Source organism: Meles meles, chromosome X (genome assembly GCF_922984935.1).
Source record: "Meles meles chromosome X, mMelMel3.1 paternal haplotype, whole genome shotgun sequence".
NCBI classification, from domain to species: domain Eukaryota; kingdom Metazoa; phylum Chordata; class Mammalia; order Carnivora; family Mustelidae; genus Meles; species Meles meles.
This window is the reverse complement of record NC_060087.1, coordinates 16,298,411-16,313,755: the sequence shown is the minus strand read 5'-3', so window position 1 is coordinate 16,313,755 and position 15,345 is coordinate 16,298,411. Positions and strand designations below refer to the sequence as shown.

At 35.8% G+C, this 15,345-nt stretch overlaps 1 protein-coding gene across 8 annotated transcripts in view; it reads left to right on the top strand.

The window, feature by feature from the left end:
• RPS6KA3 (ribosomal protein S6 kinase A3) overlaps positions 1 to 15,345 on the top strand; it is a 116,112-nt gene that overhangs the window by 42,895 nt on the left and 57,872 nt on the right. For 7 of the 8 annotated variants that reach the window (XM_045995195.1, XM_045995197.1, XM_045995200.1 and 4 more), the window contains one exon: positions 14,904 to 15,020. In XM_045995195.1, the coding sequence (XP_045851151.1) occupies positions 14,904 to 15,020 (117 nt within the window). Of the gene's footprint in view, positions 1 to 5,938; positions 6,042 to 14,903; positions 15,021 to 15,345 lie in introns of those variants that run through there. The other variant, XM_045995201.1, reaches the window with a different exon arrangement.

The window sequence follows — 15,345 nt, the reverse complement described above, 5'->3', positions numbered from 1 at the left end:
ACACACTTTCTCAGTTTGATCTAATCCACAACTGGAAAGAGAGCAAACTGATTTAAATTCTGTTCAAGTATGACTAGTTTATAGAATCAGTCTGAAATAATGAGAGTTGTAACCTCTTTACTTATGTGAAGGGCGGGGGCGATTGTGGATAGATTGATGAGCATTACCACCCAGGATGTATCACTGCTTAACTGCAGTAGGCCTGCGTGGGGCATTGGTATAGTTGCCCCCTTGCCCTCTCTCCATGCTTATGGGAAAAGTTGCAAATGATCATTGAGATGAGACCTTAGAAGGAACCCATCTCAGTGTTCTAGGAAGCCACTACTGTTTGCTTAAGATTGGTGATATTTCCTACCTCTGATTTAAAATCATAGAACTTTAGCACTTTGTAACATTACCTACTGATGGATGTGTACTAGAGAGTAATTCTTTTGTACTTAAATGGAAACCCCTAGATATTAAACCCTTCAGTACTGAAAAACTGATCCATACAAAAAAATCATATACAAAGAAATCATTTCAGAAAACATTTTTGTTTTAAGTTTCTATCCTCAGGTTGATTTTTCTCCAGCATGGTTCTACTTTCATGAGCTTTTGCAAATGGATGATAATTGGATTTGACCAGGGTTGGAGTTTTTCCAGACAAATATAATGTATGGTGTAGAAAGGTGTTCAGGAACTCTGCTATGGACCCTCTACTGAGCTGTCTTTCTTCTGGGTCTTACCACAAATTTTAGCACTTCCTGGTTTCTGACCTAAGTCAGCCACTGGCCATACATAAATACACATTCCTTCCCCAGATAGAATTGCCTGGTTATGCTCCCACCAACATCACAGCCATTCCTACTTTCTTCAAGAAAGTATGAACTTGAGCAACAGGTTCCTTAACTGCTCTTTACCCCTCAGTTTCTCCATCTGTAGGATGAATAGTACTTATCTCAGTGTAGTGAGAATTAACTGAAATAATTTCAGGTAAGCACAGTGCTTAGAATGTACTATCTTAAATGATGTTGTTAGAATTATACTTTAAAGAAAGAAAAATTTATTAATGAATGAGAATTCAAATAAAGGAACTAAGGACTCAATTGAAAGAAGCTAGAAAAAGAACTACAAAGTAAACTTCTAGAGAGCCAGAAGAAGGAATTAAATACAAATTCCAAAATCAGTGAATGAGAAAATGGGGGGTTGGGGGAGCAAATACACAACATTCAGAAAGCAAAACACAATACAACCACAGATAGGAAAGAGTTTAAAACATCTTAACAACAAAAATACTTATAGATGAAGTGATATGATATCTGGGATTTGCTTCAAAATAATTATGGGAATGAATTATGGGAATAATTAGTTATGGGGGAAGTGAGTGTATGAAGTAAGATCGTGTGTGAAGTAAGACTGGCCATGAGTTGGTAATCATTAAAGGTGAGTAATAGGTACATGAGGGTTTGTTACACTAGTCTGTCTACTTTAGATATGCTTGACATGTTCCTTAAGTTTAAGGTTAAAAACATAGAATACTAAGTGTAACTGTATACCAATATAAAAGTCTTGCTGAAACTTGGTTTTCTAGGAAAATCTAAATGATATCATTTAGAAAGGGATAGAAAAACCGAATATAGCAATAGCAAGGGAGAAATTTAAGGTGGTAAACTCTCTGCCTCCTAATTATGGGCAGGCCCCTATGATTTGATGGAGAAATCTTTGAGACTTTAAAAAAACAGATCATTCCTGCAGTCTTTAAAATGTCCCAAAGCATAGGAAAAAAATGTACATTGCCTTCTAGTTTGTTTTATAAAGTTAGCATAGCCCTGAAAATGAAAGTTAATACACAAAAGGAAACTGCCAATTTAACTTACGAATATAGATGCAAAAATCCTTTTAAAAAATTACAAATCAAATACATATATTAAAACAATGGATTTTGGGGCACCTGGGTGGCTCAGTGGGTTAAAGCCTCTGCCTTCAACTCAGGTCATGGATCAAGCCCTGCATCGGGCTCTCTGCTCAGCAGGGAGCCTGCTTCCTCTTCTCTCTGCCTGCCTCTCTGCCTACTTGTGATCTCTGTCTGTCAAATGAATAAATAAAATCTTAAAAAAAAACAAAAAACAAAAAGCAATGGATTTTTCCCAGGAGCACAAACATATCAGGACACTGTTGATCTACATTATCAAATCATTATGTCAAAGGAGATAGATGAAGTGCTATATTAATAGATAATAAGACATTTTATAAAACTGACTATTCATTCCTCTTTTAGTAAAGAGTATTCTGACCTTAACATGATAAAATAATTTCTAATACCAAATATCAGGGCGCCTGGGTGGCTCAGTGGGTTAAAGCCTCTTTCTTCGGCTCAGGTCATGATCCCAGGTTCCTGGGATCCAGCCCCACATTGGGCTCTCTGCTCAGCGGGGAGCCTGCTTCCCCCCTTTCTCTCTCTGCCTGCCTCTCTGTCTACTTGTGATCTCTGTCTGTCCAATAAATAAGTAAAATCTTAAAATAAAACCAAATATCAATATCGTGTCAGAAAGATTTAGTGAGTGTATTCCCAAGTCATGATCAAGCAGTGTTTATTAGTGCCTGCTTTATGGTCCATAGCCTGAGGAATTTGGGTTTTGGTCTGTGATGGGAAAGCATTGAAAAATTTGAGGTAGGGGCATGACCTAGTGTGATTTCTGTTTTAAGATTATTCTGGCTATATATTAAGCCTCACCCATTCCTTTTCCCACTGCAGTAGCAGAGTTGACAGAAACCATATGGCCTGCAAATCCAAAAACATTTACTGTCTGGCCCTTTACAGAAAAAAGTGATAAAATGTATAGTATGGTTCAAGTGTGTACATGTGTGTATCCAGAAAAAGACTAGAAAGATAAGCACCAAAATAGTGATTTTTTTCCCTTTGTTTTTCTCCTTATTATTCAAGTTTTCTGTAATGGACATGCATACTTTTTAATAATAAAATTTACTCCTTAAATAATAAAGTAAACACTAAAACCAGTAAGGTACAAGAGTAAAGGGAAATTAGCTGAAATTTTAATAAGATTAATTTAGAGAAAGTCAAGAGAAGCAAGAAGAATATAAACAATAATACCTAGTTTCATGCACATAGCCACACAAGTAGTATCCATTTCATATTTCAGCATATGACACTTTACTCCAGCAGTCATTATTTGAATTCCTATTGTATGCTCTTTGCTATGGGAATACAAAGATAAGTATGGTGCCTGCTCTGAAGATTAATCTGGTAGGGGCAGTGGCATGAACTTAAACAGTAATCAGTGTCTTAAGCAATGTACCAAAGGGCCTAACGCGCTTTCATTTTTGGTTAGGAGATTACTAACACCCAAAAAAAGCTGTTGCTTAGTGGTGAGTTGTAATATGATTATAAGGGATTCCAATCATGTGAACTAGTCTTTTTAACTTTATTTATGGTGCCTTTTGATACAGAGAAGTTTTTGAATTTTATAATCAAATCTATACCAATATTTTCCTTTATGACTTCTGCCTTTCCCAGACAAGTAGCCAAATGTCCCAACATCTCTGTCAGATGTAAAATGGCAACATTTATCCTTTTATTCTTTTCTGTCCCTCTGTTTATCTTTTACACAGCAGTACCACACTGTTTTATTTTAGGTATCATTTCATCTCGAGGAGACTTATTTTAGGTTCTGGTATCTGAAATATTGATTCATTTTCTTAGTGCTTTTATTAAAAAGCACAGCACACAACAAAATGTGACTGTTAACCTGAGCATCAGTAGTCATTAAAGCCAATTGAAACTAATCCTTCAAATTCAAAAAAGGTTATTTGGTTGCTTCTTAAGTATTACTTGAATAAAGTTGATGAGTGCTGCATACAGAGACAATCCTATTTTGTTTTGTACATCTTTTCATCAGTTGCACAGTAACCATGCTATTTGCTGCCTCTTGACAGTCTAAAAGGCATCTCATGTTCAGATTGCAGTTTTTATGTTAGGTGGTTGTCCTAACCATGCTGCCCTTTTGCAGCATTATAAGGAGACTTAAATAATTCCTTCTGGGAGATGGTCAGGTTCATGTTCGGATGGAAATTTTCTTACATACTTTCCTTGCTGAAAAATTAAGGCATGCATTTTTAATCAAGAGGACTGCACAATTCCCTAGCAGAATTCAAAATTTTATCTTGAACATTTATTTGGGTCCCGGGTGATTCTCCTGGTTAAGTAAGATAATTTTTTAAATTGAGCAGTTTTTTTTTTTTATTCTTCAGCTTCTGTTAGGTCACTTATAAAACATTGCCATAAAGGTAAGCGCAGCAAGAACATATATAGAACATTATAGAACATAGCTGCAAAAATTTGATAGGGCGAGAAGAGCCTTGGCCTTTCATATGGCACGTGTAACACCTAATGGATACTTCAGTGTTTGCTCCATAAAGTAGTGCTGAACTGAGCTCTCATTATAGATAGCTCCATTATCAAATATGTTCCTGCCTTGACCGTGGTTCCTTCATCCAGAAAACTAGCTGATCATTTCTGGTGTTTTCAGAAGACTTTTCAGGTTTTGTGTTTTATTTTGTTTTTTTTTTTTTTTCATCAATTAACATGTAGTGTATTATTAGTTTCAGAGGTGGAGTTCAGTGATTCATCAGTTGCATATAACACCCAGTGCTCATTACATCTAATACCCTCCTTAATGCCCATCATCCAGCCACCCCATCCCTCCACCCATCTCCCCTCCAGCAACCCTCAGTTTGTTTCCTATAGTTAAGAGTCTCTTATGGTTTGTCTTCCTCTCTGATTTCATCTTATTTTATTTGTTCCTCCCTTCTCCTGTGTTCATCTGTTCTGTTTCTTAAATTCCACATATGAGTGAAATCATATGGTAATTGTCTTCAGGTTTTGAAAATTCAGTTATTTTATTAAATTTGTATAGGTTATATATATATATATTAATGATCGATGTGTTTGTTGGTTCCGCATAGGTTAGTTAAATGCACATCAAGTAGAGTATTTTCCCACAGCTCTCGATGTTTCTGTCCTTGGGTTTTGTTTAAATGCCACTATCTCAGTGATCATATTCTGATTATTGGCATATTTTAAAAACTATTTTCCAAAATAAAAATACCTTAGAAGAACTTCTAGGGGCTATTAGAAAATGAAATGGAGTACGGGATTATCCAGTAACTTAACCTCTCCTTTTCCAGTTTGGCTTCTATCAGTAAGTGTTCCTTTCGCTCACTAATAACCCAGGGGTTGGTCTTTCTTCTAATTTAGATTTTATCGACTAGGATTTTTAGCTATGGACCTTGAAGTCTTTAACCTGGCCAATAATTGATTCCTATAACCAGTGTGAATTTAAATATAATTTACTTCCATTTAGGACAGGAAGAATTTGTCCTTATATCACATGCAGAATGTTTCTTGCATGTAGTCACTTTCTTCCCATAGTTACGAAACAATGCCTCATTGACAGGGAACACCCCTGACTTGTCTATATATAACCTTAAAATAGTCTTGAGACTATCCTTTAGAGTGTGTGTGTGTAAACATTACAAAGGGTAGAATTCCACATGTGCATCAGTGACTTATTATTTTAATAGTGCTGACTAGTTTCATTTGCTTTTAAAGAGTCATATAGTTAAGAAATACTGGCATTCCTCAGGATTCTAAAATAAAATAATGTTCATTTCACTAGTTGTAAAAATTGTCTAGATTGCTAGGAACCAGAAGTTAAGAACATTTCAACAGGATTTTGCTATCAGCAAATCTGTTTTGGTTTCCTGTTCTGGCCTCCCTACCTATCAGCTAGCTACATAGTGCCCTCGCCATTACGTTTCTCCTTTCTTTTACCACAGGAAAATTGTCAGGCCTCTTTTTCTAGCATTTCAGGACCCGCCTGACAGGAAATTTTCTAATTGCCGGAACAGCTGGTAGGAGAAAACTTTGCAGGGGCTTGGCCTTCCCTTTCCAACCTAAGTTTTACAGTCAGAAATTCTTTTATCACCATCATGGTTTCGTAGCCATGTTTAAATTTTTGTCTTTTCGTGTTCGCTCTATACAGGTAAGCTTTGTTCAACTTCTGTGAAAACTAAAATGTTTTAGTTGGAACTCATTATAATTATACTAATTAAACAATTATTTTGTTTCATATGTTCTTTTAAGAAGGTTTTCAAAATTGAAAACCAGTTTTTAAAGAGCTTTTAAAGGATAATATTTATGTTTGCTAAAAGTAAGCCACCTATGTGTATTATTTGTTTCAATTGTATATTTTGTAAATTTATTTTTACATTGGCTTTTTAGTGGTAGAATAGTTTTCATTTTGCTCATGTTTGTAATTTTGTATAACAAAACAGATGACAGTAACTTTCAGTATTAAACCAGACATGAAGAAAATTGTGAACTTATTGATAGTTAGGAGATTACTATAATGTAAGCAATATTTTGATGGGTTAGAGAATGTATTATTTTTAAATAGTCAAGACCTTAAAGTCAGACTTTTGTTGAAATTAGTTCCTTTTGAACTTTGAAGTTTTTAATCAACTGTATTTAAGTAACTTTAAGTAATTTTATCTAACTTAGAGTACACACAGTTTTCAAAGTATTACTTTTTTAAAATGTGCTTAGCAAATGATAATTTGTGTTTTGTTTCATTTAAGTTCTGCGAAATTAACTTGATATTTTGCCGTGAGAATTGTGCTATTCTGCTGTTCTCCAAAGAGAATTTAATTTTTTGACTGGGATTCCGGATTGGGAGAAAACTGCTCCTCTGCAGCAGTGATTAGGAATGTTAGTCTGGAGAACAGCAATGCTATTTTCTCAAACATAGAAGAAGCTGGCTTGGGATACTCTTAGAGATCTTGGTTTAATGAAAAATGCTGAGCATATTTATCATCCATTAGCAAATAAGTAAATTGGATTTGGTCAAATTGTAATCTAGAATACCTTAAATTGTTTTTTTCAGCATGACTTGGATAACCAGCCTAATTATGTATCACAGCCAAACTTTTATGTGTATCAGTCATCTAAAATTTTAATGTATCTTTTTTTTTTAATTTTATTTTTTCGTTGTTCCAAGATTCATTGTTTATGCACCACACCCAGTGCTCCATGCAATATGTGTCCTCCTTAATATTTTTTTAAAATTAAAAACTATATTATAGAACCTCAGGTTTCTGTATGGAGATTAATACTTAAATTTTGAATTGCATTCAAGAGGCAAGTGAAGTATACATTTTTTATTTGTAATGTCTTCTTTATGTTAGGCCAAAAAACAGTTACATATCGACAGTTAGTAAAGATTTATTTATTAGTTTTTACCAAGGAACATTTAAATAATTTACTTCAAGTTTCATCCATATTTTCTGACATTCAAAACATTTTAGAAAATACAAATGCCTTAAGAACACACTTCCTGACCCAAGGGAGGGCAGGAAAAAGGAAATTATGTATACAAGTCAGGGCATAATGCCAAAAGTTGAATCATTCTTTAAAATCAATTAATATCACACAGTTTATTTACTTAATGGTAGTGTGTTACAATTTTAGGTTTTCTGTCTTAAATAGACAGCATCACTTTCTGTTCCTTCTCTTTAATACTTTTACATTTTAAGAACAAAATTATATCTTTTTCCTCTCAACTTAAAAAGGAAACATTAATTTTTTTTCCCATTAAAGGGCAAATCTTAAGGACCATTTTAGAAGGAACCTACAGATCTCCTGGGAAACAAATGAGGTTGCTTTCTGTGTGACCGGAGGAACACCAGAAGATCCACCTGTCTATGAATTTTCTTTTGCCATTTTTCTGTGATGTCTAAAATGACATCCTTTATAGAATTTCTAAAATTATATATTTGTTAACTGAATTGACCTTGTTTTTTCTATCATGGGTCACACATCAACAAGTATTTATCCAGTAATAAATCTTTGAAACCCTAAGTAAATTCTTAGAGGGCAGAGACGTCTTTATCTTAGTATTCTAACATCTAGCCCATTACATGGCTCATAATCTGAATTGCCTTCTAACAAAAAGGGATGGGCCCAAGAGAATATGTTCTAGATCAGAAACATTTCCATTAGGACCAGGCAATTCGGAAGAAGCAGAAGTACCATAGTCTCCCTGAAGTTAGTCCCTCTTGGACCTGTTCTTTTACTCTTCTCTGATCCAAACACTGGTCTCCATGTGTGCTCCCACACTGGCCTTTGCACTGGCTTGTCTCTGCTTGAAATGCTCTTCCCCAGATTGTTGACTCCGTCTCATCTTTCTGGTCTTACTCAAATAGCACTTTTTCAGTAAAACCTGCAATGATGGTTTTATTTAAAATTGCAAGCTCTCCTTTTCATCTATGTACTTCTGATCCCTCTTACCCAACTTAGTATCTTTTTCCCATGGTATTTATCTTGTTCTAACATGAATATACCTATTATTGTTTGGTTTCTCCCCAAAATGCCAGAGATTTTCATCTGTTTCATTTATTGTATATCTCAGGCATCTAGAAGAATGCTTGGATGTATGAGGTACTCAATAAATAAATGTTTAAATGGATGAATGAATGAATTCCCATACATAGCTTGAGGGTATTGAACATCTAGGTGGCAAATATCTGAAAGTGATGGGGGTGTAGACAGATGATACAGGGTTGTGATGGAGACCAGCTTTTAGAAATACACAGTATAAGTTTTTTTTATGATGATTAATGGACATATATCCATGTATAATTTAAAATATACCAGAGAATATAAAAATATGTGAACCTCACAGGGGGGAATGGATATAAATTAAATCTGTGCTTGACTTCACTGACAAAATTCTTTTTCCATAAAATTATAGTTGCTTTACTGTGCGCTTAGAGGCAAAAGCTCAATTTTACAAACTGTAATTCTGTGTTTTCATTATGTAAAATTTCATGTAACAGTTTTATTTCAGTAACAGGTGATTTATTCACATGATATGTTTGTCACATGCAAATCCCTGTCCTTGGATTATCAGTGCCTTTGGAAATTTGATATTCCTCTCTTCATCCATCTCATTAGATTCTAGGTATGAGCTAGAAGAGCACATTGTTGCTTTTCTACCTATTGTCCAAGATTGCCCAAGAATTAGTATTATGTCTTAGTTGAACCTCATTTTCATTTCTAAAATACCATGGTCCCATAACTTGGAGAAATGGGTGACATTAAGCACAATCTGAGCACTGAGATACCAGCCAAGGGTATTTTGCTTATGATACTGCTATGACCGTATTATAACATAAACATAGATGAAAGGTAGCTTGCTAATGTGACTAGTTAAAAATTTAAACTTAGAAGGAACAAAAAAAAGTGTTGAAGATATAATAGTGACAAGTCTTTAGAACTTGGGCCATAGGCCTCGATCTTTTCTCTCCATCTCCATGCACACTTTTTTGCACTTTCTGGGCCCAATGTAGAAACAGACTTTTGAAATTCTAGTTTATATCCTAAAGAGGTTTGGAATGATTGCATCCATTTTGGGGTAAGAGGGTAGGGAGTGGAGGAAGTTGCTATTTTTTTTTAAAGAAACATTGACAAAAGGAGCACTTGCAAATTTATTTTAAAATAAGATTTGCCAGAATAAGAAATTCGGTATGAGAGTGGGAAAATAAAACCAAGGAAGTCTCTTGGAAAATAGGAGAAAAAAAATAAGTGACATACAGGATTCAATTCCAGACATACAATACCTAACTAGTAGCGTTGCAAAAAGATAAACCCTGAAAAACTGATGGAAGGAAATTATTTTTTTTAAAATGTTAGAGTTCCCTCAGAGGCAAAGAATTCAGGTCTTTAAATTATAAAGGCTCACCAACCATCTAGCATTTTGAAGGAAAGAAGACCCATATTTATCACTAGTGTGGAATTTCAGAAGTACAAGGACAGAGAAAATTCTTACAGCTTCTGGAAAGCAAACAGTACATCTTCCCAAATATGTGTATCAGGCTAGCATCACCCATCTCAGTAGCAGTCCTGGCTGCTAGAGGGCAATGGGCCATTGATGTCAGTGTTCAAGGCCAGACTGTTTTTATTCTATAGAATTTGGTACCAAGCCAAACTATACAAATGTGAAGACAAAATAAAGACATCTTTGGATGTGCAAGGTTCAGAAAATTTTTTTCCACATCACTTTTCTTAGGGAGTTAACAGGGTAGTAATCTAAGAAAGAGAAGGGTATGGGAAACTGAAAATAGTGAGTTTGACCAGGAAAGCCCAGAAGAGATACCCGGAGGTAATAGCTGTACAGCAAGGCCAGAAAACAATTATTCCTGATGGGAGGGTAGGAGAGGGCTCTCAGAAGAATGGGAAGTATAGTAAAGGGTTAAGGAAAAATTAAGACTAATGGACAAATTAACCTTTCCTTCCCCCCAGGAATGATGGGGCTGTTAGAAACAGGGGAAAAAGAAAAACATGTAAAAAATTCATGGTCCCCAGCGTGCCTGGGTGGCTCAGAGGGTTAAGCCTCTGCCTTCAGCTCAGGTCATGATCTCAGGGTCCTGGGATCGAGCCCCACATTGGGCTCTCCACTCAGCAGGGAGCCTGCTTCCTCCTCTCTCTCTGCCTGCTTCTCTGCCTAGTTGTGATCTCTCTTCCTGTGTGTCAAATAAATAAATAAATAAAATCTTTTTAAAAAATTCATGGTCCCAATAGTAAAAAGTAAAATGTATCATGAATTTAAGCATTTGATGAAGTGTTGTTCTGTTTTATTTTTTAAGTCCCCTCAGATTGTCTTGGAAGTCACTGTTATGGGCCTATATAAAAGGAAATTTAATGTACTTTCTAGCCTGCATTTAAACAATATATTGTCATAAAAATGTGAATGCTGGTGTATGGGACTTCTGCTTTTAAAATCAGGCAGTGGAGATAATACGAAGGGTTTGGTTGTGGTTACAGGAGAGAATTAATTTTCTCAGTATTAATAAAAACATAAAAATATAGCTAGCACATTAGGGAAGTACAGGCACTATTTTTTGTTAAAGATTCTTTTTATTCATTTATTTGTCAGATAGCACAAGCAGGGGGAGAAGCAGGCAGGGGGAGAAGCAACCTCCCCACTGAGCAAGGAGCCTGATATGGGACTCAAGTCCAAGACTCTAGGATCATGACCTGAACCAAAGGCAGAGACGCTTAACTGACTGAGCCACCCAGGTGTGTCCGTACAGGCACTGTTAACCTCCGTTTTATAAAATGAGGAGTTAGGGAGTACCTAAGTGGCTCAATAGGTTAAGTGTCCAACTCTTGGTTTCAGCTCAGGTCATGATCTCAGAGTCATGAGACTGAGCCTCACATCAGACTCTGTTCTCAGAGGGGAGTCTGCTTGAGATTCTCTCTCTCCCTCTGCCTGTGCCTCCTCCTCCCTTGCAAACATAGTTTCTCAAATAAATAATAAATCTTGAAAACAAAATGAGGTGAGGAGTTTTCTAATAGAAAAGATGAGAAATTTATTTAAAAGCAATACAGTTATCAAATAGTAGGGAAGAAGATGATGAAATAGGTATGAGTGAATCCTTCATCTTATTTTTAAATCAGCAGGCATTGTCTTAATAAACCAAGAAATTATCAAAGTAAGTGCAGAAAGAACTTATTTAAAAAGCCTAGGTATGGGGGTAAAAGGAGACTTGCTTTTCATCATAGGGTATTTTGTCACTATTTGATTTGGTCATCCGTGTGCACATATTTAATTTTAAAAACAAAATGGTTAAGGAACAGGAAATAACCCAGTGGACAAAAGATTACGTGTAAGGCAATATTGGGAGATAATACCATAAAACTAAGTTGCAGCCTTATTGTAGAGGGGAATGCCAAGGGGAAGCAGTACATTTAATTTAGGACAACTTAAAGGAGTTTTTGGGCAGTCAGGTCATATGACTGGAGCTATCTCCTTTCAGAAAATGAATTTGTCAGGAGGATGAAGTGGACTGGCAGTGGCACAAAGGGGCATTACAAGTAACCAAGCTAGTTTCAGTTTTCCACAGGAAAGGTAATGAAGAATTTTACCTGGTGATGCTACTGGAAATGGTGGGGGCGGGGAGGAAAGAAAGGACATTCCCATTACCATGTTTGATACATAGTAGATGTTTTAGTATATGTTTGTTGAATGACGGTATCAAAGGGAGATTTTGTTTTTTGGTAACTTGTTTGACGTGAGAAGAAAGGAAGGATATTCATCCAAGATGAAATCTTTCTTGAATAGTTACTGCTGTTTATTTTGAGATCCGTGACCTAATTGTAGCTCTCCTTATGAGAGTAAGACTTGATCCTGTATGACTGCTGCAAAATGCAAAACATTTATAATTCAGTGATCGTTCCCTGCCTGTATTGCATCTTTGTGACAATTAATGATAGTATTCTTAGGAAATAAAAGATGAAACAATATTGCAGCCTAAAATTACATCCCACTTACCCAAAAAAGAAAACTGATAAGACATATGGAATGTTATATAGAGTATAGTTCTTCACAGCCTCATGATTTAAAGGCATAAATGGCTGTTAGATTCCAGTTAGGCTCTTGAACTGATAGTTTTTTCCATAGTAGGCTGACTGGCACATGCTAGAATCCAACCCATGACCTTGGCCTTTTGAGTTTAAGTCTGTAATCCTCTAGTCTTTTAAGTGCGATGTGACAGCACTTTGGGTTACAGAAAAGAAAGAGAACTTCCTTTTAGTTTCATTTCCATGTATAATGTATATAACTCAGTAGTACAAAAAGTAAATATAATTTCAAAGCCAATAAGCATATAAATATTGGGTATATGCTAGTTTTTTTCAACTGATAAAGATACGCTACCAAAAGTTCAAAAACATTTCTCTAATCACTGTAGCTAACTGACCCAAGAGAAACAGACCAGTTAAAAGGATCAAGGGAATAAGTTTGTATGTTCCTGTCATTGATCTTGGATGGGGAACCACAGAAGCCTCTGACAGTCTCAGTATGGTGTAATGCTAAGACCCTTGTTTTAGAAGTCATTAGAAGTCAGAACCTGGAATTGATCCATAAGTCTGCCAGTTATTGGCTTGTGATCTTTACTTAATCTTTCTAAACTTCAAACTGTATTCAGACCATTTGGCCTTTAAAAGATCTGTCAAATTTCTAGTGATGAATGGGGGAGTCTGTAGAGAATTCTGAGATGTTTTTGCTTGCTCTGAGGTATACCCCACCCTGTTGTTACCAGCCCTCTCTAACAAGGTTTGTTATGAAGCAGGAAATATAAAAGGTGAAAAAGCACCTAACCCAGGCTTGGTACATGGTAGGTGCTTAATAAATGTTTGCTGGATTTAACCATTTTCACACATATGTTACTCTTTGAAAGTTTTCTTTAAAGAATTTGGTAATTTGCTTCCTGCCTTTCCTAATGTAGGTACAAATAGCTGTCACTCTCAAGCCCTTGTACACCCACCAACCAGTCTCATTTGCAGAGAACGGATGCACAGGAAGGGGGGGTAGAGTCTCAGAGTCAGATAATGCTTGATTCTACCCTAACACCTGCACAGGATGGTTGTGAGAAATAAAGGAGATAGTACACAGGAAATTACCAAATAAAGGACTAAACCATATTGAGGGATGGTTTTATTGTTGCCACAGGTCTGAGAGCCTCCAAAACATTGAAGCTGCTTGAGTATTAATTAGCACAGTCTACAGACGTCTGTCTTATAGAGTAAAATAGTGGGCCTAGATTCCTTTTTTGTCCTGCAAGAGCTTTTCTTTTACTGCTCATTTTCAGAACCTGCCATATTAGTAGACCAGTGTATCTTTTTGAGAAATCTTTTTAATTCCATATATAACCAACATTCTATCTCAAAAAATGTTAATTGAGCTCAAACATGCATGTGGAAAACAACAATAATAAAAACAATGAATTATTTTTGTACAACATATTTTGATTCTACTAATAATACTTAGATACTAGGAAAAAATAACATAGGCAAAAAAGAAAAATGATCTTCGACAGGCATGTATTTCTGATTTTGTTGGGTTTTGTTTTATTGTAGTTTTTGGCTATAACATAGTATATAGGTCTTGATTAAATAAGGTGTACTTTATCTACTAATCCCAGAGTAAATAAGTAATTGAAATTCTGTGTGTACATACATATATTTTCAACCTTTCTCCCTTTCTGATGCCTTCCCTCAGGTTTACTGACACATCCACTGTCTAAAAATCCTTCCCTTAACCCTAAGACCTTCCATTGTTCCATTATGCTGAGTAGTAACTTTTTTCTGTGTCTAATTCTCCATTCCAAATGTTAAATCTTTTTTGATTTTGTGTTTTAGAGTTAACTCTTTCTCCCTGTTTAGTTCTCAAGTAGTTGTAGAAACAAAGTTACATATTTCCAACAGAATAAACTTCAGCATGCTGATCCAAATGGCCTTGCTGAGGGTAGAAATCTCCATGTTTGCCTTGGAATATTTTTCAACCCCACTCCCCAGTAAAACAGGACTCTGTGTGTGTGTGTGTGTGTGTGTGTGTGTCATTGGTTTTACCTAATACAAGCACATGTCAGAACACAGCAGATTACTCTGTTGTGTTTTCAGACTTCTTTACATCCTCTGCCTTCACCCCATGAAACTATTTTAATTATCTCCAGTAGGAAGAATGAAAATGAAGACTTGGAAATACTCAGTGTTAATGTTAAGTAGAGGTTAAAGTGGTCTATGCAGTGGGCTGGTATCATTCTCTTTGACATTTAACTTGAAAGTATATTTGCAGGGTTGTGTGGCTGGCTCAGTTGGTAGAGCATGTAACCTTTGATCTTGGGGTCACAAGTTCAAGTCCCACGCTGGACATAGAGCATACCTTGAAAAACCAAATAATAATTTGAGGATTTCTAATATGATAATGCTAAATTTATGTTTCTTGGTTTATAGCTGGAGAAAGTGTCTCTAACTCTCTTTTTTCCCTTTATATTTGCTTCAACAGGAAGAAGGCAGTATCAAAGAAATTGCAATCACACATCATGTAAAGGAAGGACATGAAAAGGCAGATCCTTCCCAATTTGAACTTTTAAAAGTATTAGGGCAGGGATCATTTGGAAAGGTAAGTCATGAGTATTTGTTTTTTAAAAGTTGTTTCTTGGAATTTGTGGGTATTTCAGACAGATGGAGAATGGTACTATTTTATGAAATATTACTAATCTCCATACAAGCAGTGTTTCTGTTTGTTTGTTTTTTTAAGATTTTATTTATTTATTTATTTATTTGACAGTGAGATTACAAGTAGGCAGAGAGAGAGGGGGCAGAGAGCTCAATGCTGGGCTTGATCCCAGGACCCTGAGACCATGACCTGAGCCGAAGATAGAGGCTTTAACCCACTGAGCCACCCAGGTGGCCCCGTTTCTATTTTTACATTTCTCACTGTGAGT